The sequence below is a fragment of the Staurois parvus genome, unplaced genomic scaffold, assembly GCF_062004578.1.
Source record: "Staurois parvus isolate SC_StPar_1 unplaced genomic scaffold, SC_StPar_1.0 ptg000786l, whole genome shotgun sequence".
NCBI classification, from domain to species: Eukaryota; Metazoa; Chordata; class Amphibia; order Anura; family Ranidae; genus Staurois; species Staurois parvus.
Window position 1 is genome coordinate 69,363 of NW_028318582.1, and position 23,681 is coordinate 93,043.

The 23,681-nt window shown below is 42.7% G+C and overlaps 2 protein-coding genes across 13 annotated transcripts in view; one reads left to right on the plus strand and one right to left on the minus strand.

Moving 5' to 3' along the window:
* Positions 1-23,681, plus strand: part of DOCK7 (dedicator of cytokinesis 7) — a 278,665-nt gene that overhangs the window by 67,634 nt on the left and 187,350 nt on the right. The window lies entirely within an intron of this gene.
* ANGPTL3 (angiopoietin like 3) overlaps positions 6,577-23,681 on the minus strand; it is a 42,475-nt gene continuing 25,370 nt past the window's right edge. For all 3 annotated transcript variants that reach the window (XM_089654653.1, XM_089654651.1, XM_089654652.1), the window contains 2 exons: positions 19,900-20,166; positions 6,577-12,629 (listed from right to left, as the gene is read on the minus strand). In XM_089654653.1, the coding sequence (XP_089510779.1) occupies positions 12,442-12,629; positions 19,900-20,166 (455 nt within the window). In that variant the 3' untranslated portion in view covers positions 6,577-12,441. The remainder of the gene's footprint in view (positions 12,630-19,899; positions 20,167-23,681) is intronic.

The window sequence follows — 23,681 nt, forward strand, 5'->3', positions numbered from 1 at the left end:
ACCTTGTCCTTCGCTCCCACGATGTGTCCCCTGCAGCATCCCCGTCCATCTCCTCCGGCGGATGCCGGCATCTGACTTCCGTGTTCCGGTCCCCGTGACGTCGGAACGTTCGGGCGGCAGAACCGGCGGGAAATTTGAAATTTTTAAAAAATGACATTCTTGCTGTCATTGCTTTTTCAATGCATTTCACATACATTTTGTCCCCACTGCTTTGTCCGGCGCCCTGCCTGCATTTTGACTGTTCTTTCTGCCTGGAAACTTAGAAAAGTCCATGGCGGCCAAAAAGCATCCCTTTACATCAAAAGCGGGTTTAGAACAGCGATAGTAAATCAGAACCACTTGCAGAATTGAGTGATAATGATTTGTGGGGAAATTCGTCATCAGACACTGAAAACGATTTTGCGACTTTGCTCAGCGATGTGCGAATTTGCCTCTGTATTTCAAATTTCAGTGTTTTTGGTTTGATTATATTATTGAATTAAATTGATTAATATTATATTATTATTTTTTATGATTATTAATTAAATTATAATTTATGATTTTGTGTTTCAAGTTTTATCATATCCGGAATGTTTAATAGACTCTTGTTCGGACAGATTTCAGTGAGTTATTCCTAAAAATTACAGCCTACAATTAAAAACTACATATTTCCATGCAAAAAAATGGTACCGCTTTCAGCACAAAATTCCTGACATGATCATACCGCCAGGGAGGTTAAAGCAAAACCCCAGGAATTATCTTTTTTGCAAACTTCAATTGGTCCAAATTGGCTTCATGTAAGTATCTATATCCGATATCCAGAGGGTTGCTGGGGATGCTGGAAAATCATTCTAGTAGTCCATGCTGTATACAGAGAGAGCCGTGATCAACCAAGTGCTGCTCCACAGCTTCCCCTATGCCACTGAACAAAGCAATGAATTTCCAAATAAGTTTGAACCCATCAGATTCTCCACTTATATTAGAGTTCCTATCAAAGGCTCTCTTAGAGTCCACCTGACATCCAGGTCTCTGTCAGAGTCCCACCACCACTACCACCACTGGGTCACCATCCAATTCCCCCCTACCCCGGCCTCTGGGTCCTCTTCAGAGTCCCGCCCCACAACCTCCAGGTCCGCATCACATTCACCCACCTAGACCCAACCTTCAGGTCCCCATCACAGTCCCCCCCAACATTTGGAATCCCATTGGAGTCCCTTCCCCCCCAACTTCCAGGTCCCCGTTAGAGTCTCCCCCTTGCATCAGGGCCCCTTTGGAATTTTCCTTTGCATCTGGGTCCCCTTCAGAATCCTCCATTACAACAAGCTCCCTGTCCAAGGCCCCCTTACATCAGAGGATGGGCTAAATTTTGCTTTCAAACCATAGTTTAGAGACCCCTGCCTTACAGCAAACTGGTCATCACCAGAAGGAGCACCTGACGTCATTTTGACTGTTTGTGACATCCATTGAGGACAGGAAAAGGCATGTAGGCAGTAGGTGCCAGGATGGATAGAAGATGGTGCCGGCTTCCATGGGAGGGAGGGTTGTGTAAGGTGCAGTCTTGTGCATGGAAAGGGTGTGAACCTTTAAGACTTCAGCATTTCTCCATGATTTGGGTCAAACATGAAGGATTTTGCATCTCTTTACTTGTGGACTGCAGAGTTTAGTTCTGCTTTACTTCTTTAAACCTTCCATTAGTACTTTATGTATACCGGACCTCTGACTCTGGCACTCTGGAAACTAGATTCTTGGCTCCATTTTTTTCAGGTCAATTAAAAACGTGACCCAGTGTTCTTGTTTGACTCTTTTGCTTATCGAATAAACCTCCAATTATATCATGACCTGTGTTTTTCTTTTTTTCTTTTTTTTTCTTATCGGGTCATAATTGTGGTTTCTAAAGAGGAGAGTCGTATAAGGTCGCTCCAATAATTAACCACCCTTTTCCTGTCCGCTGCATTAATATCTCATGATCTATTTAGGGATTTGTGAGCTTACTGGACGATGATTCTCAGCTTCCTCATGGTCAGCGTGCTCTTTGTCATCGTACCTGAACTACGTTGTTGATTTTGGCATTACGGAGCGTTGCTTTGAAGTGAAATAAAATTCTGGATGTCGTTCTTTCAAAAATTGGTAATCACCGTTAATTTTTGTAGATCAAAGTGAATTAATGTGTATCCTGTGGCCATTGTTTTTAGTTTTCATAAGCGTGGTGAGTACAGCCCTGGCCAGACTTTTTCAGAATGACACAAATATTAATGTTCACAAAGTCTGCTGCTTCCGTGTTTTTCGATCTTTTTGTCAGATGTTACAATGGAATACTGAAGTGTAATTACAAGCATTTCATAAGTGCCAAAGGCTTTTATTGACAATTACATGAAGTTTATGCAAAGATTCAATATTTGCATTGTTGACCCTTCTTTTTCAAGACCTCAATTCGCCCCAGCATGCTGTCAATCAACTTCTGGGCCACATCCTTACTGATGGCAGCCCATTCTTGCATAATCATGGCTTGGGCCTAGCCGGTGACGTCACACACACTCTGCTACTGGAGATTTCGGCATCTGTTAGATATGCGCTCTTAATTCCTCACTTTTGTTAGTATATGTCTGGCAATTTTAAATCGAGTTTTTTCACTATAACACCATTGCAGTTTTTCGATCTTCTCTATGGAGGGATTTTTTGCCTACATCATAGGAGGATTTCTTCCTTGAACTTTGGTCTGTCGAACATGGAGAGGAGGTGATGAAAGCATGTAACTATTGGGATGTGTGCGGACACAGAGCACACAAGTGTGTATTGATCTCTGGAAATAGAGATCAACGCCTCTGGTAAGAGGCAGATTATTCATTGAGTGGAGGAATCATGGTGGAATACTTTTCAAGATTTACTGTATATTCACTATAGGAACTTGTGTTGGACTGAGCACTTTATATTCACTATAGGAACTTGTGTTGGACTGAGCACTTTATATTCACTATAGGAACTTGTGTTGGACTGAGCACTTTATATTCACTATTAGTTGATTGCTTGTACTAATTTATTATAGGGTTGTGTTTTGGCTTGTTTAATATGAAGGAGGCACCTCAGGTGTCAGGGATCCCCGTGGCGCTGGTCCCGGCGCGGCGCATTGCGCCGCCTGGTGCAGGGACGCGGGCACTAGGTCCAGGCCGACTGCGGCGTCCGAACTCGCGCATGTGCACTAGGAGCCGCGGGTGCGCGCCTGGCACCAATGACAGCGTAGGGCGCGATATTTAAACGGCCCTGAGCTGTCATTCAGTGCCTTCTGGTCTTACCTGCTCCCTGAATCTGCGAACCTGTACCCTGTAAGTTGCTGACCCGGATTGTACCTGACCACTCTGTATTCTTTTACTTTGACCCTTGGCTTGCCTGACCTCTCTCCCGGATGCCCCCTGTTGGATCTGATACTCTGTTACTGACCTGGCGTGTGACCCGACTATTCTCTGCCCTCCGCTTTGTACCGCACCGTCCCCACGGCTACTGACCCGGCTTTTCTGACCTCGCACTTGCTCAGCCATCCATCCATCCATCCCATCGGGGTCACCCGACCTCCTCATATCAGGCTCTCCCCTGTTGGAGCCCCTGGCGAACACCCCTACCACTGATGGGTGTACTCAGTAGTCGCGACCTGGTCTCGGGGTACTCCAAGTCCATCGCCACCATCAGGGGCCCTGGTGAACAAGTACTCTGGGGCTTAGATTCCGCGCTCTGGGGATACCTGACCAGTGGAGTGCTAGTGGTGCCGTCAGGCGGTCCGTTACATCAGGTTTCCATATGATTGGTTTTTATGGAGGGATGTGCACCAAGTGTATGACAATGCTTGGAGTTTGTCAGAATTTGTGGGGTTTTATTTTTTTCTGCTTACCCGCCTTTTGAGGATTGACAACAAGTTTTCAATGGGATTAAGGTCTGGGGAGTTTCCTGGCCAATGGACCCAAAATTTTGATGTTTTGTTCCCCAAGCCACTTCGTTATCAGTTTTGCCTTATGGCAAGGTGATTGGCTCTGTGGAAGAGGTACAACCTCAAAACGCATCAACCACCAGCTATCCAGGTTCACAGTTCCCCACCAGACCACCCATAGGGGTTCCTGAACCACTCTGCACCCCTTGCGACATGCTTCTCATTTTGATCTGATTTTACATTTCTCTTGTGAGTATTTTACAATTTATAAATAAATCCCATTTTTAAGGTAATGCACCAGGCCTGTGCGCCATCTTTTTGTTTCTTATATATAGTCAGCAGGTGTTAGGAGGACGGAGGAGACCGTTTTTAGACTAGTTAGGTGGTAACTGGAAGTCCACATTAAGGCTTTACTCCAAAGCCCCATAATATGGGTGCTTCTATTTTGAGCGACACCCAGCAAACATCTCATTTCTTTTTTTATGAAGTGATGCCCACCAAGTGTATGACAGTGCTTGGCGTTTGTCAGAATTTGTGGGGTTTTTTTTTTGCTTACCCGCCTCTTGAGGATTGGCCACAAGTTTCCTGGCCATGGACCCAAAATTTCGATGTTTTGTTCCCCAAGCCACTTGGTTAGCAGTTTTGCCTTATGGCAAGGTGCTCCATCATGCTGAGAAGGCATTGTTCATCACTTACTACTTTCAGCCTACCCTGGTCCGGTCACGTGATCCATGGTGGCTGCAGAGAAAAGGAGACAACACTCTAGGAAAGGATGGTAAATCCTGGAGTGGTGACGTCACCCATAGGCTTCAAATGACCATTCATTATCGGTGCTCCCTCCTCTCCCCTGCAGCCCCTGGGCAGCCAGATCACGTGACTGCACCTAGAGCTGCCTGAAAATAGGTAAGTATATACAGTACATGTTTCTTACACAGGTTAGTCAGCATAGGTGTTAGGAAGATGAAGGAGACCATTTTTAGACTAGTTAGGTGGTAACTGGAATTCCACATTAAGGCTTTACTCCAAAGCCCCATAAGATGGGTGCTTCCATTTTGAGCAACACCCAGCAAACATCTCATTTCTTTTTTTATGAAGTGATGCCCACCAAGTGTATGACAATGCTTGTAGTTTGTCAGAATTTGTGGGGTTTTTTTTTTGCTTACCCGCCTCTTGAGGATTGACCACAAGTTTCCTGGCCATGGACCCAAAATTTTGATATTTTGTTCCCCAAGCCACTTGGTTATCAGTTTTGCCTTATGGCAAGGTGCTCCATCATGCTGAGAAGGCATTGTTCATCACTTACTACTTTCAGCCTATCCTGGTCCGGTCACGTGATCCATGGTGGCTGCAGAAAAAAGGAGAGAACACTCTAGGAAAGGATGGTAAATCCTGGAGTGGTGACGTCACCCATAGGCTTCAATTGACCATCCATTATCGGTGCTCCCTCCTCTCCCCTGCAGCCCCTGGGCAGCCAGATCACGTGACTGCACCCAGAGCGGCCTGAAAATAGGTAAGTATATACATGTTTCTTACACAGATTAGTCAGCATAGGTGTTATGAGGATGGAGGGGAAGATGTTAGACTAGTTAGGTGGTAACTGGAATTCCACATTAAGGCTTTACTCCAAAGCCCCATAAGATGAGTGCTTCCATTCTGAGCAACCCCCAGCAAACATCTCATCCATTTGTTTATGAAGAGATGTGCACCAAGTGTATGACAATGCTTGTAGTTTGTCAGAATTTGTGGGTTTTTTATTTTGCTTACCCGCCTCTTGAGGATTGACCACAAGTTTTCAATTGGATTAAGGTCTGGGGAATTTCCTGGCCATGGACCCAAAATTGTGATGTTTTGTTCCCCAAACCACTTAGTTATCAGTTTTGCCCTATGGCAAGGTGCTCCATCATGCTGGAAAAGGCATTGTTCCTCACTTACTACTTTCAGCCTACCCTGGTCCGGTCACAGAGAAGAAGAGAGGACACTTTTGACATTGGATGGTAAATCCTGGAGTGGTGACGTCACCCATAGGCTTCAATTGACCATCCAAATCAGTGTTCCTCTCCCCTGCAATCCCTGGGGATTCATTTCATGTGACTGCACCCAGAGCGGCCTGAAAATAGGTAAGTATATACATGTTTTTCCACAGGTTATGCAGGCCATACATGGGTCGAATTCCGAACAATTTTTTGATCTGAAAATCGAAAACGTTCGATCTGTAATCCGATGGTGCCATCAATGATTTAGAAAATCGTCCGACCAAGTCATAAAGTTTACCCCATATAACAGGCGAAACTTCTGTTCCTTCCAGGTCACGGCTCACGCGCATATTCTTTTCGGAAAAACAATCGTACGATTTGACCATCATTGAGTCAAAAATCGGTAGTTTTTCAGGAATTTTCCAACATGCCGATCACCGAAAAGGGGAGGAACCACGAAAATCGGTCGGTGCCATTGACCCACTAACAGAGCGAAAATTGGCCGATTATGTTGAATTTTGACCCATGTATAGCCGGCATTAGTCAGCATTTGTGTTAGAAGGATGGAGGAGAAGTTTTTAGACTAGTTAGGTGGTAACTTGCATTCCACGTTAATGCTTTTGGGTGCTTCCATTTTGAGCGACACCCAGCAAACATCTCATCCGAATCCCGCACAGGTTAAATATAACAGTAAGCAGAGCCCAAAGATTTGACGTAGAATAATTTATTGTCATCTCTGTTGTAACAAAACATATCAAAAACGCCCACAAAATTGCATATTACATTGTGATATCTTTGTACCTATAATAATAACAAAAATAATAATAATGTTAAATGTTTAATAAAAAAGAAAAAAAAAAGAAAAAAGTACACTGGATTTATTGTGAAGGCGATGCACTGCGCGTGCTTTAGGAATTAGTATATGAAGTTTATCAATATAGTCCAGAAGTCAATATGACTTAGAAATACACTGTAATGGTGCCAACAAGGCTATAGTTAAATAAAGCATGGAATAGGTTAGCATTAAAATACATCACATTTTTGCTGCTGTCACTTTAAAGTGAAACTCCAGCTAAGAACAAAAAACTGTCATTCTTTTCACTCTAAAGATTCTACTGTGTTAGGGATGTCTGTTTCCATGTAGGGAGCTCCTTGCTATTTGAACCCGGTTACATGATTAGGGGGATGAGCAGGTTGGGATATCTAGTTTTATTGTAAGGAAAAGAAAGGTAATTTGTAACAACGTAAAATTACAAAATAGATTGTGCAGAAATTATATATGTTTTATCACTTTTTTAACTAAACTGGGGTATTTCTTTATTTTTAATATTTTTATTTATTTATTGGGGGATAAACTGGAGTATTGCTTTATTTTTATTTATTTATTGGGGGATAAACTGGAGTATTGCTTTATTTTTATTATTTTTATTTATTTATTGGGGGATAAACTGGGAGTATTGCTTTATTTCTATTTTTATTTATTTATTGGGGGGATAAACTGCAGTATTGCTTTATTTTTATTTATTTATTGGGGGATAAACTGGAGTATTGCTTTATTTTTAATATTTTTATTTATTGGGGGGCAAACTGGAGTATTGCTTTATTTTTTTATTTATTTATTGGGGGGTAAACTGAGAGTATTGCTTTATTTTTAATATTTTTATTTATTTATTGGGGGATAAACTGGGAGTATTGCTTTATTTCTATTTTTATTTATTTATTGGGGGGATAAACTGGAGTATTGCTTTATTTTTATTTATTTATGGGGGGATAAACTGGAGTATTGCTTTATTTTTATTTATTTATTGGGGGATAAACTGGAGTATTGCTTTATTTTTATTTATTTATTGGGGGATAAACTGGAGTATTGCTTTATTTTTATTTGTTTATTGGGGGATAAACTGGAGTATTGCTTTATTTTTATTATTTTTATTTATTTATTGGGGGATAAACTGGGAGTATTGCTTTATTTCTATTTTTATTTATTTATTGGGGGGATAAACTGGAGTATTGCTTTATTTTTATTTATTTATGGGGGGATAAACTGGAGTATTGCTTTATTTTTATTTATTTATTGGGGGATAAACTGGAGTATTGCTTTATTTTTAATATTTTTATTTATTGGGGGGCAAACTGGAGTATTGCTTTATTTTTTTATTTATTTATTGGGGGGTAAACTGAGAGTATTGCTTTATTTTTAATATTTTTATTTATTTATTGGGGGATAAACTGGGAGTATTGCTTTATTTCTATTTTTATTTATTTATTGGGGGGATAAACTGGAGTATTGCTTTATTTTTATTTATTTATGGGGGGATAAACTGGAGTATTGCTTTATTTTTATTTATTTATTGGGGGATAAACTGGAGTATTGCTTTATTTTTATTTATTTATTGGGGGATAAACTGGAGTATTGCTTTATTTTTATTTATTTATTGGGGGATAAACTGGAGTATTGCTTTATTTTTAATATTTTTATTTATTGGGGGGCAAACTGGAGTATTGCTTTATTTTTTTATTTATTTATTGGGGGGTAAACTGAGAGTATTGCTTTATTTTTAATATTTTTATTTATTTATTGGGGGATAAACTGGGAGTATTGCTTTACATTGTATCAGAAACAGTGTAGGTGGCCGTTTTATGGCCCGAGCCACTGTTTAGGGATTTAGCCAATCGTTTCACGAGGATTTGGTGATATCATCTGATACAATACTTAGGCTGTCTGTGGGTTATCCTCAAAACTCTGCCTTCTGCTACAATCTGCCACCCACAGATTAAATTCACTGCTGATTTCAAACAACCAATCAAAAATTGCTGATTTCAATTGATTTTCACCACTATTTTGATTGGCTGCCCTAAATTTGGAAACAAATGCAGCCATGAGATTGCTGTAAAACTCTCAATTCCATTTGATTTCTTTTATTCGATTGAAAGCTGTTGAAAAGACTCCAGATTATCACCCCGGGCTCTGGATTATCACCCCAGACTCCAGATTATCACCCCAGATTATTACCCCAGACTCCAGGTTATCACCCCGGGCTCTGGATTATCACCCCAGACTCCAGATTATCACCCCAGATTATTACCCCAGACTCCAGGTTATCACCCCGGGCTCTGGATTATCACCCCAGACTCCAGATTATCACCCCAGATTATCACCCCAGACTCCAGATTATCACCCCAGATTATTACCCCAGACTCCAGGTTATCACCCCGGTCTCCAGATTATCACCCCGGTCTCCAGATTATCACCCCGGTCTCCAGATTATCACCCCGGTCTCCAGATTATCACCCCGGACTCCGGATTATCACCCCAGACTCCAGGTTATCACCCCAAACTCCGGTGACTCGCACTCATAGGTGCAAGTGAGGAGAGAGCCCGTCCCGGCTCTATGCACACACTCCGAAGCAGTCAGGACACCGTACAACGGCTTCAGCCCGGCACCATCCAGCCCACGCCTTTGATGTGTTTTGCTCTGCCCACAAGGCTTAGTCATGGAGGTGATTGGATGACTAAGCCCTGTGGGTGGGACGAAGCACGTTGGGGGGTGTGGCCCGGATGGCCATTTTCATTCGTCTTATGTCCTTGATGAGCCACTGTGTGGCATCTAGGCTGCTTTAACCCGGGATGGAATGGTTAAAATCACATCTGTTGGCTTACTTTTTGCTGTCTCTGAGATTTTTCTTCACTTCCTGTCCTGGAGACCCAACAGGAAGTGAAAGAAAATCTACGGCGTGAGTTACCTACTTTGAGCGGCTGTCCCCATTGGAAAATGTCCTTTCTGTTCCTATCCAGAACCAAACCAATGTTGTATATGTACATTTTGTTGGTCTTTGTCTTTTGTATATCAGGTTCCAGTTCTCTCCAGGTGTTTCCTTGTTGCTTTTTAGTGGTGGTGTAATTGCTGAAGTCGTCTGAAATTGCGGTTAGGTTTTTTTTTTTGTTTTGTTTTTTTTTTTTCTAACACAGTTCTGCTTTTTCCTCCTTCTCTGGTTGAACTATAATCCAGTATTTTGCCCTGTGAGCGCTGAATTGGAAACGACAACAGGGACTATAACCTGTTTGTGTCGGTTAATATCAAACTATGTTAATGGGATCTCATCCAATATGAAATATATTAACAAGCTGACTTTTGTCTATAGAATCCTGAATACTGGGGGAAGGGCTCCAGTGCTCCTTTTTGCAGCCTCCTCTGAGTACATTAAAGTGTTACTAAACTCGCAACAGTACAGTCTGTAGATGCAGTAAAGCATGCTTGTTATACTCACTGTGGAACCTAAGGGGTTAATCCTCTGCATTGTGTAAAAAGGATGTTTGATCCTGTCTTCTCTGATCCTCCCCTTCTTCTACTTTCCCCAATCCATCTGCTGATAGAACAGAGACTTGGGGGCAAGCTGCACGTGCTCAGTTTGATGTGTATCGATAGTTTTTTTTTTTTTTTCTTGGGAGGGTGCATGCAATTGACACAGGGCCAATCAGCACTGTCCGGACAGAGGATCAGGGGTCATGTAGCCTCATAGAATAGTCAGAGGAGAATGAAAACTCCTACAAGATTAACCAGTCCTCAGCCAGACACTGATAGAAACCCCACGACTGCTATATACTTCTGATGAGAAAACATATTTAGCAGTTTATATTTACTAAAATAATTGCGTTTCCATGTTCTGTGTACTGTGGGAGACCAGATATAGTGAATGCAGGGTCCGGGGAGAGCGGATATAGTGAATGCAGGGTCCGGGGAGAGCGGATATAGTGAATGCAGGGTCCGGGGAGAGCGGATATAGTGAATGCAGGGTCCGGGGAGAGCGGATATAGTGAATGCAGGGTCTGGGGAGACCGGATATAGTGAATGCAGGGTCTGGGGAGACCGGATATAGTGAATGCAGGGTCCTGGGAAAGTGGATATAGTGAATGCGGGGTCCGGGGAGACCAGATATAGTGAATGCAGGGCCTGGGGAGACCGGATATAGTGAATGCGGGGTCCAGGGAGACCGGATATAGTGAATGCGGGGTCCGGGGAGACCGGATATAGTGAATGCAGGGTCCGGGGAGACCGGATATAGTGAATGCAGGGTCCGGGGAGACCGGATATAGTGAATGCAGGGTCAGGGGAGAGCGGATATAGTGAATGCGGGGTCTGGGGAGAGCGGATATAGTGAATGCGGGGTCCGGGGAGACCGGATATAGTGAATGCAGGGTCCGGGGAGAGCAGATATAGTGAATGCAGGGTCCGGGGAGAGCGGATATAGTGAATGCAGGGTCCGGGGAGAGCGGATATAGTGAATGCAGGGTCCGGGGAGAGCGGATATAGTGAATGCAGGGTCCGGGGAGAGCAGATATAGTGAATGCAGGGTCCGGGGAGAGCGGATATAGTGAATGCAGGGTCCGGGGAGAGCGGATATAGTGAATGCAGGGTCCGGGGAGACCAGATATAGTGAATGCAGGGTCCAGGGTTTAGTAACACTTTAATTGTAGATATGATCCTTCTTCATTGCAGTCTGTAAGGCTTTCCACCACCAATGGCGCAAATAAAATATATATGCCTGTCTTTCCCAACCTTTTTGAGGAACCCCTTAAATAATTTTTTGGATTCTGGGATCGCCCTGCTAAAAATGCTATCTAAAGTTTGCAGTATACTACATAATTGTTACATTGTAGAATTTATAAATATCAGAATAAATATTATGGGATAGTTAGCGTATGTGACTCCCAAGGCAGATCATTTTGTCCCCTCCAGATCTTTTAGTAATAATCGTGAAATTAAATGAGTAATAATATTGGAAAAGAAACAGTAAAAATTGGGATATCCCCCAACATAGGTGGCTTGTGTGGACGTACCTCCTTGCACCGGTGGTCAGTGTAGGTAGGGATCAATTCACTACTTATTGCTCAAGGAACCCCTAGCAACCTCAGAAGGAACCCTTGTTGAGATGGGCTGAAGCAGGGGCGGACTGACCATCTGGAAACTCGGGCACTGCCCGAGGGCCCGGGGTCAGTAGGGGGCCCCATGAGATGCCCCTGGTACCTTTTTCATAGGCTTTTTTGAGTTTGGCCAAGGACACAGGGGCCCCATGATCCCCTATTGCCCGGGGGCCCCATGAGTTGTCAGTCTGCCCCTTGGGCTGAACTATGCTATACCAACAGGGAAGCAACTGCGGTTGCGACTGGGCTGTGCTGGAGCTCCACCATAGGAATGCCCACAAATTGGGCTTCATACAGGGGTGGAGTTCACAGCCAATATATAATACAAAAATGATATTTTCCTCAAAATTTCACCAGATGAATCTTACTGCTTATCTGTGCTGTGTGAATGATCTGCATTGTGTAATGCAGATCATTACTTCAATACTTCAATACTTGCCTACTAGTACCCGGGTTAGTGTCAGGACCAGCCATGACTGCTTGGTTCTTGTATTTTTAACCATATGATCAGAATTCTTTCCACGAGACTCAGTCCAGTTTAACTGTGCGTATCTGTGCGATTTGTATGTTCATCTCACTTCTCGGCCCCCTCCCCCCCCCCCCCCCGAGTTGTGCTTCAAAAAGTTCAAGAAATACTTTGGCTCTTTCCGCTAGTCGAAGTTCTCTAGGTCGGTACGGTACAGCATCATCTTTGTGGACCTCAGGGAATATATCCTGCCTTTCTCAGGTTTCCAGAACAACCCCTGACCCCTCTTCTTGTCTGATTTCGCTCTAGACCTCGGTTTCATGTATTTTCCATTCAGGTTGGTTCCGCCGCAGGTTGCTTTCCACCAACCCCCTGAAAAAAAAAAAGGAGTAACTGTAAATCCTTTGGGTTGGGGTAACAATATAACGGTTATACGAGGTATAATATTCATTCGGCATGATAAAATGGAAAGGTGTAAACTGACAGTCTACAGTGTTTTTTTTCTGGGCATTTATTTGGTATCTTGTTCTAATAAATATCCCCTTTTTTTCGTTTTCTTTCTTTTTCCTTTTTTTTAATTATAAACTTGCAAATATAATTAAACTTTCTATTTTTTTTATTTTTTATTTTTTAATAAAACTATGCTTATTTGCTAATTTAAGAATTGTATTCTTTCTTTCCTTTTTTTCCTTTCTTTCTTTCTTTTTTCTTTTTTTTCATTATAAACTTGCAAATATAATTAAACTTTCTATTTTTTTTATTTTTTAATAAAACTATGCTTATTTGCTAATTTAAGAACTGTATTTCTTTCTCTGTGGACAGTGAGATCACACAAAAAAAGGATTACTCTGGCAGCTGACACTGTCGGTTTCAAATGTTTACAAACAAAGACATGTGATCACCACAATGTCATAGCTGACCAATTAAAGTGGTTTCTGATAGTCTGCCTGGGTAGCTGTTAATGTGGGCATGGAATGAGTACTGTGCACAGGTGCATACTGCACTCTTAAAGGGAACATGGGATAACATTCTCTTTGCATAGAGCAGGGGTCTCCAAACTTTCTAAACTAGGGCCAGTTTACTGTCCTTCAGGGTGCTGGACTATGGCGGCCAGTGGGAGTAGAACATTCCCAGGTGTCGGTGGAAGTAAACAAGGCTCCATCAGTGGGTTTAATGGGAGGAATAGTGACCCATTGTATCAATGGGAGGAATAGTGTCCCATCATTGGTGTCAGTGGAAGGAATACTTCGCCATCATTGGTGTCAGTGGAAGGAATGGTTCTCCATCAATGTCAGTGGAAGGAATGGTTTTCCATCATTGTCAGTGGGAGGAATGGTTCTCCATCATTGTCGGTGGGAGGAATGGTTCTCCATCATTGTCAGTGGGAGGAATGGTTCTCCATCATTGTCAGTGGGAGGAATGGTTCTCCATCATTGTCAGTGGAAGGAATGGTTCTCCATCATTGTCAGTGGAAGGAATGGTTTTCCATCATTGTCAGTGGGAGGAATGGTTCTCCATCATTGTCGGTGGGAGGAATGGTTCTCCATCATTGTCGGTGGAAGGAATGGTTCTCCATCATTGTCGGTGGAAGGAATGGTTCTACATCATTGTCAGTGGAAGGAATGGTTCTCCATCATTGTCGGTGGGAGGAATGGTTCTCCATCATTGTCAATGGGAGGAGTGGTTCTCCATCATTGTCGGTGGGAGGAATGGTTCTCCATCATTGTTAGTGGGAGGAATGGTTCTCCATCATTGTTAGTGGGAGGAATGGTTCTCCATCATTGTCAGTGGAAGGAATGGTTCTCCATCATTGTCAGTGAAATGAATGGTTTTCCATCATTGTCATTGGAAGAAATGGTGCCCCATTATTGGTGTCCATGTATGAATTGGTGCCCCAAGGGCTGGGTATAGGCAAGCAAAGGGCCACATTCAGCCCACAGGCCACAGTTTGGAGATCGCTGTCATAGAGAACAGTGCGAGGGAATGTCAACCTACAGATTGCAGACTCAAAGGAGTTAAAGGGATAAGTGCACAACAAAACAAAGTGCGCTTAGGCTTTTTGACACCTTCCCCTGACCTAACCTGGAAGATCTATAATTGCCTCAAGCCAGTGGCCCCAGTTCTGATGTTGGTTTACATCCAGTGCCACAGGTCTTCACCATCCTGGCTGTGTCTGCACATTAATGTGTCCCAAAACCAGAGACCGTCCCATGGATGTCTATGGGTCTGTAATGCGCAGGTGCAGCCAGGACAGTGAAGACTTGTGGTGCTGAATGTAAACAAATGGTGGAACCACAGCCAATTGGGTCAAGGTAAGTATACACAGTAATGTGCAAGCACAGCCAAGACAGCAAAGGCTTGCCCCCATGGATGTAACTAAATAGCAGAACCACAGCCAGGTAAATGTTCATCTGTGAAGGGGGAGGGTAGGTTAGGTTTGGTCAACAGAAGGGGACAAAAAGGATAGGTGCACTTTGTTTTAAAGTGCTCTTTGCCTATAAAGCTAAAGTTCACCCAAAACTTTTTTTTTTTAACCACTTCCAGTCCGGACACTTTTACCCCCTTCCTGTCCAGGCAAATTTTCAGCTTTCAGCGATGTCACACTTTGAATGACAATTGCGCGGTCATGCAACACTGTACCCATATGAATTTTTTAGCATTTTTTTGAGACAGATAAAGCTTTATTTTGGTGGTATTTATTCACCACTGGGATTTTTATTTTTTTGCTATGTAAATGAAAAAGTCCAAAAATTTTGAAAGAAAGTATTTTTCTTAGAAAATTTTGCCAATAAATAGTATTTCATCATAAATCTTGGCCAAAATGTATTCCGTTATCTTTTTAGTAAAAAAAAAAAAACCAAACTAGCTTATAACCAAAAATTATAATTTTTAAACATTTTTTTAAAACTTATTTTTTTTTTTTTTTTTACATACTGGCACCCTAGTAGTACAACTTAAATCAAGGAATGCGCTAAAACCACAAACTATTCCTAATTTAGTGTAGAAACATTAGTGCAAAAGATATATATATCTATTATCAATTAATATCAAAAAATATCAAAATTATGTGCAAAACATAAGTAATTTAAATAATTAAATTTGTGAATATAAAAAAAACAAAAATGTCCAATTCTGAATTTCTTCAAATGTCCAAATAAATCCTTTCCAAATTCAGGTGCTCTCAAAGAAATTGTGCCAAAATCCACCACCAAAAGTAAAGTTGGGTAACTCACCAGAGCTCCATGCTGATCAATCTCTAGATCAGCAAAAAACGCTTTTTGCTCTGGGAGCAGATGCAATGAATCAACTTCTCAGGTGTGATGATCAATAGCTACACATTCATCCATAAGGTAGGTATCCACCACTCAATATAATGGTTCCAGGAGCATTATATCACTCTCTCTTTTTATATCTCTCCACCGAGGTCATGTTTGGGAATGAAAGAGAAAAATCATGGTGCAGCCAGTTTTTTTATAAAAGTATCCAACAATTTAATAAAGATTTACACTCACAAAAAGGGTGTCTTCACCGACACCAGTATAACAGCATAAAACAGCAAATGGTATAACAGTCTCCTGTTCCCCGTACACTCACTACAGCGCTCGTGACTTAATTTTCTCCACAAACGTCAGCATCCAGTAAGCCCTACTAGTTTCGTCATGAAAGACCGCCCCTTGAAGACGTCATTCATGACGAAACTAGTAGGGCTTACTGGATGCTGACGTTTGTGGAGAAAATTAAGTCACGAGCGCTGTAGTGAGTGTACGGGGAACAGGAGACTGTTATACCATTTGCTGTTTTATGCTGTTATACTGGTGTCGGTGAAGACACCCTTTTTGTGAGTGTAAATCTTTATTAAATTGTTGGATACTTTTATAAAAAAACTGGCTGCACCATGATTTTTCTCTTTCATTCCCAAACATGACCTCGGTGGAGAGATATAAAAAGAGAGAGTGATATAATGCTCCTGGAACCATTATATTGAGTGGTGGATACCTACCTTATGGATGATTGTGTAGCTATTGATCATCACACCTGAGAAGTTGATTCATTGCATCTGCTCCCAGAGCAAAAAGCGTTTTTTGCTGATCTAGAGATTGATCAGCATGGAGCTCTGGTGAGTTACCCAACTTTACTTTTGGTGGTGGATTTTGGCACAATTTCTTTGAGAGCACCTGAATTTGGAAAGGATTTATTTGGACATTTGAAGAAATTCAGAATTGGACATTTTTGTTTTTTTTATATTCACAAATTTAATTATTTAAATTACTTATGTTTTGCACATAATTTTGATATTTTTTGATATTAATTGATAATAGATATATATATCTTTTGCAGTAATGTTTCTACACTAAATTAGGAATAGTTTGTGGTTTTAGCGCATTCCTTGATTTAAGTTATAGCACTAAGAAATTTATTTGGTTTCTTTGAGGTGGAATTGCTGCTTTAAAGTATTAAGGGTGTGGCGCTTTTATTACACTTGTGATACCCTAGTACAGTGGTCGGCAAGCCGCGGCTCGCGAGCCACATGCGGCTCTTTACCCAGTCTAATGCGGCTCTTCTGTGTGCCGGGCGCCTGCTCCCCTCCCTCCTCTCGGTCGGCCGCTCCCCTGCCTCCTCTCGGTTGGCAGCCCCAAAAGTCCGCGCGGACCTTTTAATCCGGCTTGCGGATGTGGCTGTCAGGATGTGTGTAGGCGGGGCAGCGTGCCGAACGTGAGGGGAGGGGAGCTAGGCTCCTCTCACAGTCCGCCCTGAAGACCCGAACGGCGCGGGAAGACAGCGAGAGGAACGCAAAAGGTAAGTGAATTGACACGGGGGACTTGGCTTACTAGAAGGGGGGGGGGGGAATAGTACTGTGGGGGATGAAATACTATATGAGGGATGAATTACTTTATGAGGGATGAAATACTATATGGGGGGATGAAATACTATATGGGGGATGAATTACTATATCAGGGATGAATTACTATATGAGGGATGAAATACTATATGGGGGGATGAAATACTATATGGGGGGATGAAATACTATATGGGGGGATGAATTACTATATGAGGGATGAAATACTATATGGGGGGATGAAATACTATATGAGGGATGAAATACTATATGGGGGATGAATTACTATATGAGGGATGAATTACTGTATGAGGGATGAAATACTATATGGGGGGATGAAATACTATATGAGGGATGAAATACTATATGAGGGGATGAAATACTATATGGGGGGATGAAATACTATATGGGGGATGAAATACTATATGAGGGATGAAATACTATATGAGGGATGAAATACTATATGAGGGATGAAATACTATATGAGGGATGAATTACTATATGAGGGATGAAATACTATATGGGGGGATGAAATACTATATGGGGGGATGAAATACTATATGGGGGGATGAAATACTATATGAGGGATGAATTACTATATGAGGGATGAAATACTATATGGGGGGATGAAATACTATATGGGGGGATGAAATACTATATGAGGGATGAATTACTATATGGGGGGATGAAATACTATATGAGGGATGAATTACTATATGAGGGATGAAATACTATATGAGGGATGAAATACTATATGGGGGGATGAAATACTATATGAGGGATGAAATACTATATGGGGGGATGAAATACTATATGAGGGATGAAATACTATATGAGGGATGAATTACTATATGGGGGATGAAATACTATATGAGGGATGAAATACTATATGGGGGATGAAATACTATATGGGGGATGAAATACTATACGGGGGATGAAATACTATACGGGGGATGAAATACTATACGAGGGATGAAATACTATACGGGGGATGAATTGCTATGGGGGATGAATTACTATGGGGGATGAATTACTATATGGAGGATGAATTACTATATGGGGGATGAATTACTATATGGGGGATGAATTACTATGGGGGATGAATTACTATGGGGGATGAATTACACTATGGGGGATGAATTACACTATGGGGGATGAATTACTATATGGGGGATGAATTACTATGGGGGATGAATTACTATATGGGAGATGTATTTTCAGTTTTAAAAATGTGGCTCTCAAAATAAATTTCAATCATGGTTTTGGCGAGATTTGGCTCAGTTGAAAAAAAAGGTTGCCCACCACTGCCCTAGTAGTACAGTGTCACCATGGGAACGCGCACAAGCAGGGTGCGGGGAGGCCGTTTATAAACGACCACCCGCCCCTGCACTGCCACCGACGGGCCGTTTATATACAAGTGGTTAATAGAGTCAGGAAAAGTTCCAAACCGTGTGACTAGGACAGGACATGAGGTGTAGTCTTCCTACCAAGAACACAAATAGCAATAGAAACTTGACTGAGGTTCTAGAACAGCAATGGGCAAACTACGGCCCGCGGGCCGTATACGGCCCGGCGGGCCCCTTTAGTCCGGCCCGCGGAGCGTGATACTGTCAGGATGGCTGTCAGGATGTGTGTAGGCGGGGCAGCGTGACGAACGTGAGGGGAGCTAGGCTCCTCTCACAGTCCGCCCTGAAGACCGGTGTAGCATGAAAATCTGTCTCCTATGAGGATCTGTCCCCCTCGACGTATCTGCGCATGTGCCGGAGATCGCCGATCTGCTGCTAATGCCTGAAACTGGCACATGCGCAGATACGTCGAGGGGGACAGATTCTCATAGGAGACAGATTTTCATGCTACACCGGAACGGCGCGGGAACGCGGCGAGAGGAACTTGGGGACTTAATATGGGGAATGAATTACTATATGGGGGATGAATTACTATATGGGGGATGAATTACTATATGGGGGATTAATTACTATGGGGGATGAATTACTATGGGGGATGAATTACTATATGGGGGATGAATTACTATATGGGGGATTAATTACTATATGGGGGATTAATTACTATATGGGGGATGAATTACTATATGGGGGATGAATTACTATGGGGGATGAATTACTATATGGGGGATGAATTACTATGGGGGATGAATTACTATGGGGGATGAATTACTATGGGGGATGAATTACTATATGGGGGATGAATTACTATGGGGGATGAATTACTATATGGGGATGAATTACTATATGGGGATGAATTACTATATGGGGGATGAATTACTATATGGGGGATGAATTACTATATGGGGGATGAATTACTATATGGGGATGAATTACTATATGGGGATGAATTACTATATGGGGATGAATTACTATATGGGGGATGAATTACTATATGGGGGATGAATTACTATATGGGGGATGAATTACTATGGGGGATTAATTACTATGCTTACTATGGGGGAATATTACTATACTTACTATGGATGACACATACACATCATTCATCTACTCTTGGTCCGGCCCCCGGGTCCAATATATGAACCCATTGCGGCCCTCAAGTCAAAAAGTTTGCCCACCCCTGTTCTAGAACTTCCACACTTTCCATCACAACAATTTAAACAATCTACTTTTCAGATCAGCTATTTTTGTTTGGGGGAACAAGGCTTGTATGACGGATGTTTGGCCTTTGTACGTACTTGCTGGTCCAGCAGCTCTGGGTATGGCAGGGCTTTGCCGTTTCCTGGACTTTGTGTTGGTCTAACAGTATATTTCTTTCAAATACATGAAATCAGAACCTCACCTGTAGATGTTTCGGAGGGACATTTGAGGTGCTGCGAGGGGTGATCGCTGGTAGAGAACAGGAGTGGTGTGTATTCAGGTAGAGCGCTGGGGATGTTCCCGAGTATCTGGGAGACTTGTAGAGTGTAACTCGTATCTTGGTTCCCGAGGGTGAACAAGTACTCCACAAATCGAGTGTTGTACTTCCAGTCCTGGAGCTCAATGTGAAGAATGTAATCCGCTTGCTGAGCCATGGAGTGGATCTTTCTCAGTCCTAGCCAAAATTCACCTAGAAATGAAAGCAGAGTGTAAGACACAAATGCCGTGGGTGGGTAATCTTGTAGAGCAGAGAATGTTACAGCAGACTGTCAGGGACTGAAGGCATGGAACAGCAGATGATCAGAGACTGCGGGCATGTTACAGAAGATGGTCAGAGACTGCGGCCATGCTACAGGAAATGGTCAGAAACACTAGAGGAGATGGTCAGAGACTATGGACATGTCATAGGAGATGGTCAGGGACTATGGACGTCACAGGAGATGGTCAGAAACTATGGACATGTCACAGGAGATGGTAAGAAACTATGGACATGTCACAGGAGATGGTCAGAGACTGCAGACGTGTTACAGAAGATGGTCAGGGACTGCAGACATGCTACAGAAAATGGTCAGAAACACTACAGGAGATGGTCAGAGACTATGGACATGTCACAGGAGATGGTCAGAGACTATGGACATGTTCTTAGCCTGAAAAATGAAAACTAATGCATGATGGTCAGAGACTACAGATATACTACAGGAGATGGTCAGAGACTGCAGACATATTATAGGAGACGGTCAAAGACTGCAGGCATGCTACAGGAGATGGCCAGAGACTGCAGACATATTATAGGAGATGGTCAAAGACTGTAGACATGCTACAGGAGATGGTCAGAGACTGCAGACATGCTGTAGGAGATGGTCCAAGACTGCAGATATGCTATAGGAGATGGTCTGAGACTGAAAACATGCCATAGCAGATGCTCAGAGATTGCAGACATGTTACAGAAGATAGTCAGAGACTGCAAACATGCTACAGGAGATGGTCAGAGACTGCAGACATGTACGGGAGATGGTCAGAGACTGCAGACATGGTAAGGGAGTTGATCAGAGACTGCAAACATGCTACAGGAGATGGTCAGAGACTGCAGACATGGTACAGGAGATGGACAGAGACTGCAGACATGGTACGGGAGATGGTCAGAGACTGCAGACATGTTACGGGAGATGGTCAGAGACTGCAGACATGGTACGGGAGATGGTCAGAGACTGCAGACATGATACAGTAGATGGTCAGAGACTGCAGACATGGTATAGGAGAAGGTCAAAGACTGAAGACATGTTACGGGAGATGGTCAGAGACTACAGTATTGGTACGGGAGATGGTCAGAGACTACAGCATTGTTACGGGAGATGGTCAGAAACTACAAACATGCTACAGGAGATGGTCAGAGACGAACGTACACGCTACAGGGGATAGTCGGGAGACTGCAGACATTGTACGGGAGATGGTCAGAGACTGCAAACATGCTACAGGGCATAGTCGGAGACTGCAGACCTGCTTCAGGAGACAGGAGGATGACCAAAAGCTATGGAAATGTTATAGAAGTTTGAGACTGAGGACAGGCTTCAGCAGACAGTCAGAGACTGCAGACTACTGAAAATCACTGATATTACAGCCCCTTTTACAAATGAATGCCTCCTATGTATGTTCCCTACAGCTCCCTAAACATCACATAAAAAATGTTAAGCTATTGTGAAATTAATAAACCAAACCATTTACCTACGTTAAGCCATCCTAAGGAATTGTATTCATTATTGGCACTGAAGCACAGTCCTGTCTGCACAATAAGTGGCGAAGGAGCGCAGGTTGGGCACTAGGGACCTAGATTATTTGCTTGACTTAATCGGCACCAAAAAGCCATCACCGCGAGGGATTGTAATGGAGCTCAATCAGTTGTTAAAGTGTATCTAAACCCATGAACCAGAAAGGAACATATTGCAGCTTACCAGTCCCTAGATGTGGTAGCTGCATTCGTTTTTACCTTTCAGGCTAAGAACATTTTCAGCAAGTACAGAAATGTTGATCTAGCCAGAGAGGGCCGATCTAGCCAGAAATGCCGTGTCTTGCCACCTCCTGTGAGCTACACTGATATATCAAACAACAACGTTTCTTCTTTCCAAGCGATCTACTGTAAATTACTATCCTCTGCCACCCATGCAATGGAGAAGAAGAGAGAAAAATGTGTGTGTAGTTCTGTCCTGGATACAGCCATAGATACAGTGCTGTGAGCGTAGTCACCTTAGGACAGGAAGTGTGTTGCTCCAGGATCACCAGGTGAAAATAAAAAGAAAACTAATGCAGCCACCACACCGAAGGACTGGTAACCTGCAATACACAGTACATATTCTATTTTTTTGTTTTTGGGTTTGGTTACAATTTAAATGAGGAAATTCCTGTTTATTATTTTTTGGAGAGGTTTGCATACCGGGCAGCACAGTGGCTAAATGATTAGCACGTCCGCCTGGCAGCACTAGGGTTGTCGGTTCGAATCCCAACCACGGCACCACCTGCCTGGAGTTTGCATTTTCTCCCTGTGCCTGCGTGGGTTTCCTCCGGGTACTCCGGTTTCCTCCCACAATGCAAGGTTGGTTTAAATTGGTTTGGACAATTATTGTTGAGGTTTGATCCAATTATTGGAGAAACACCCAAAACACCTTCTTTTTACAGTACTTCCAGGTAGGTATCGCTGTCTTTTCAACCTCTCAATCTGTTCCAATAACCAATGTCATCAAAGCAACAGGAAATCAAAAATGATTGGTTTATCCTGGAATTGAGGTAGTGGAGCGATGGACTCAAAAATCATAGCGTAGCTTTTTTCTTTTGTTCTCTGGAGCCCCAATAGAGTTCCCTAGGAGAGTTGTATGTACAAAAAAGAAGGGAGTGCCAAGCCATAGTTATTGACATCCAAAGTGTTTTGGGGGTCATATATATTGGGCAGCACAGTGGCTAAATGGTTAGCACTTCCGCCTGGCAGTACTCGGGTCGTTGGTTCAAATCCCAGCCATGGTACCTCCTGCCTGGAGTTTGCATGTTCTCCCTGTGCCTGCGTGGGTTTCCTCCGGGTACTCCGATTTCCTCCCACACTCCAAAGACATGCTGGTAGGTTAATTGGCTCCTGTCTAAATTGTCCCTAGTATGTGTATGTATGAATGTGAGTTAGGAACCTTAGATTGTACACCCCTTGAGGGTTAGGGACTGATGTGAATGTACAATATATATATGTAGAGCGCTGCGTAAATTGACAGTGCTATATAAGTACCTGAAATAAATAATACTGAGCGGTCCTGTTCATTTATCACGTGCAGTGAGTGCGGTGGGTGTAATGAGTTTGGACCCAGGGCAGTCCCTCTGGTGAAGAATGTCATTGACTGCCTGCTTGTTTGTATGAGTTGGTTTTGGAGCTCAGAATAGTGATAAATTAACTAGAACAAACAAAGGCGTTTCAGTCTGACCCAGCAATGTCCTTCCTGATTGGCTAGCTAGGGTTGCGCGATGGGTTTTAAAAAATGTGCTTTAACTTTTTTTAGATAAATGGAAAGGATACATTGACTGCATGATGCAATGGCAGGTTAGGCGTGTCTCATGCAAGAGTGGGACATTTAGGATCGAGATTTTACAATTTTCTTTTATTGGTGAACGTTTAAAGCTGAACACCAGGCTGATCTAAAACACCAAATTAATATTTTGTGTACATTAAATGCA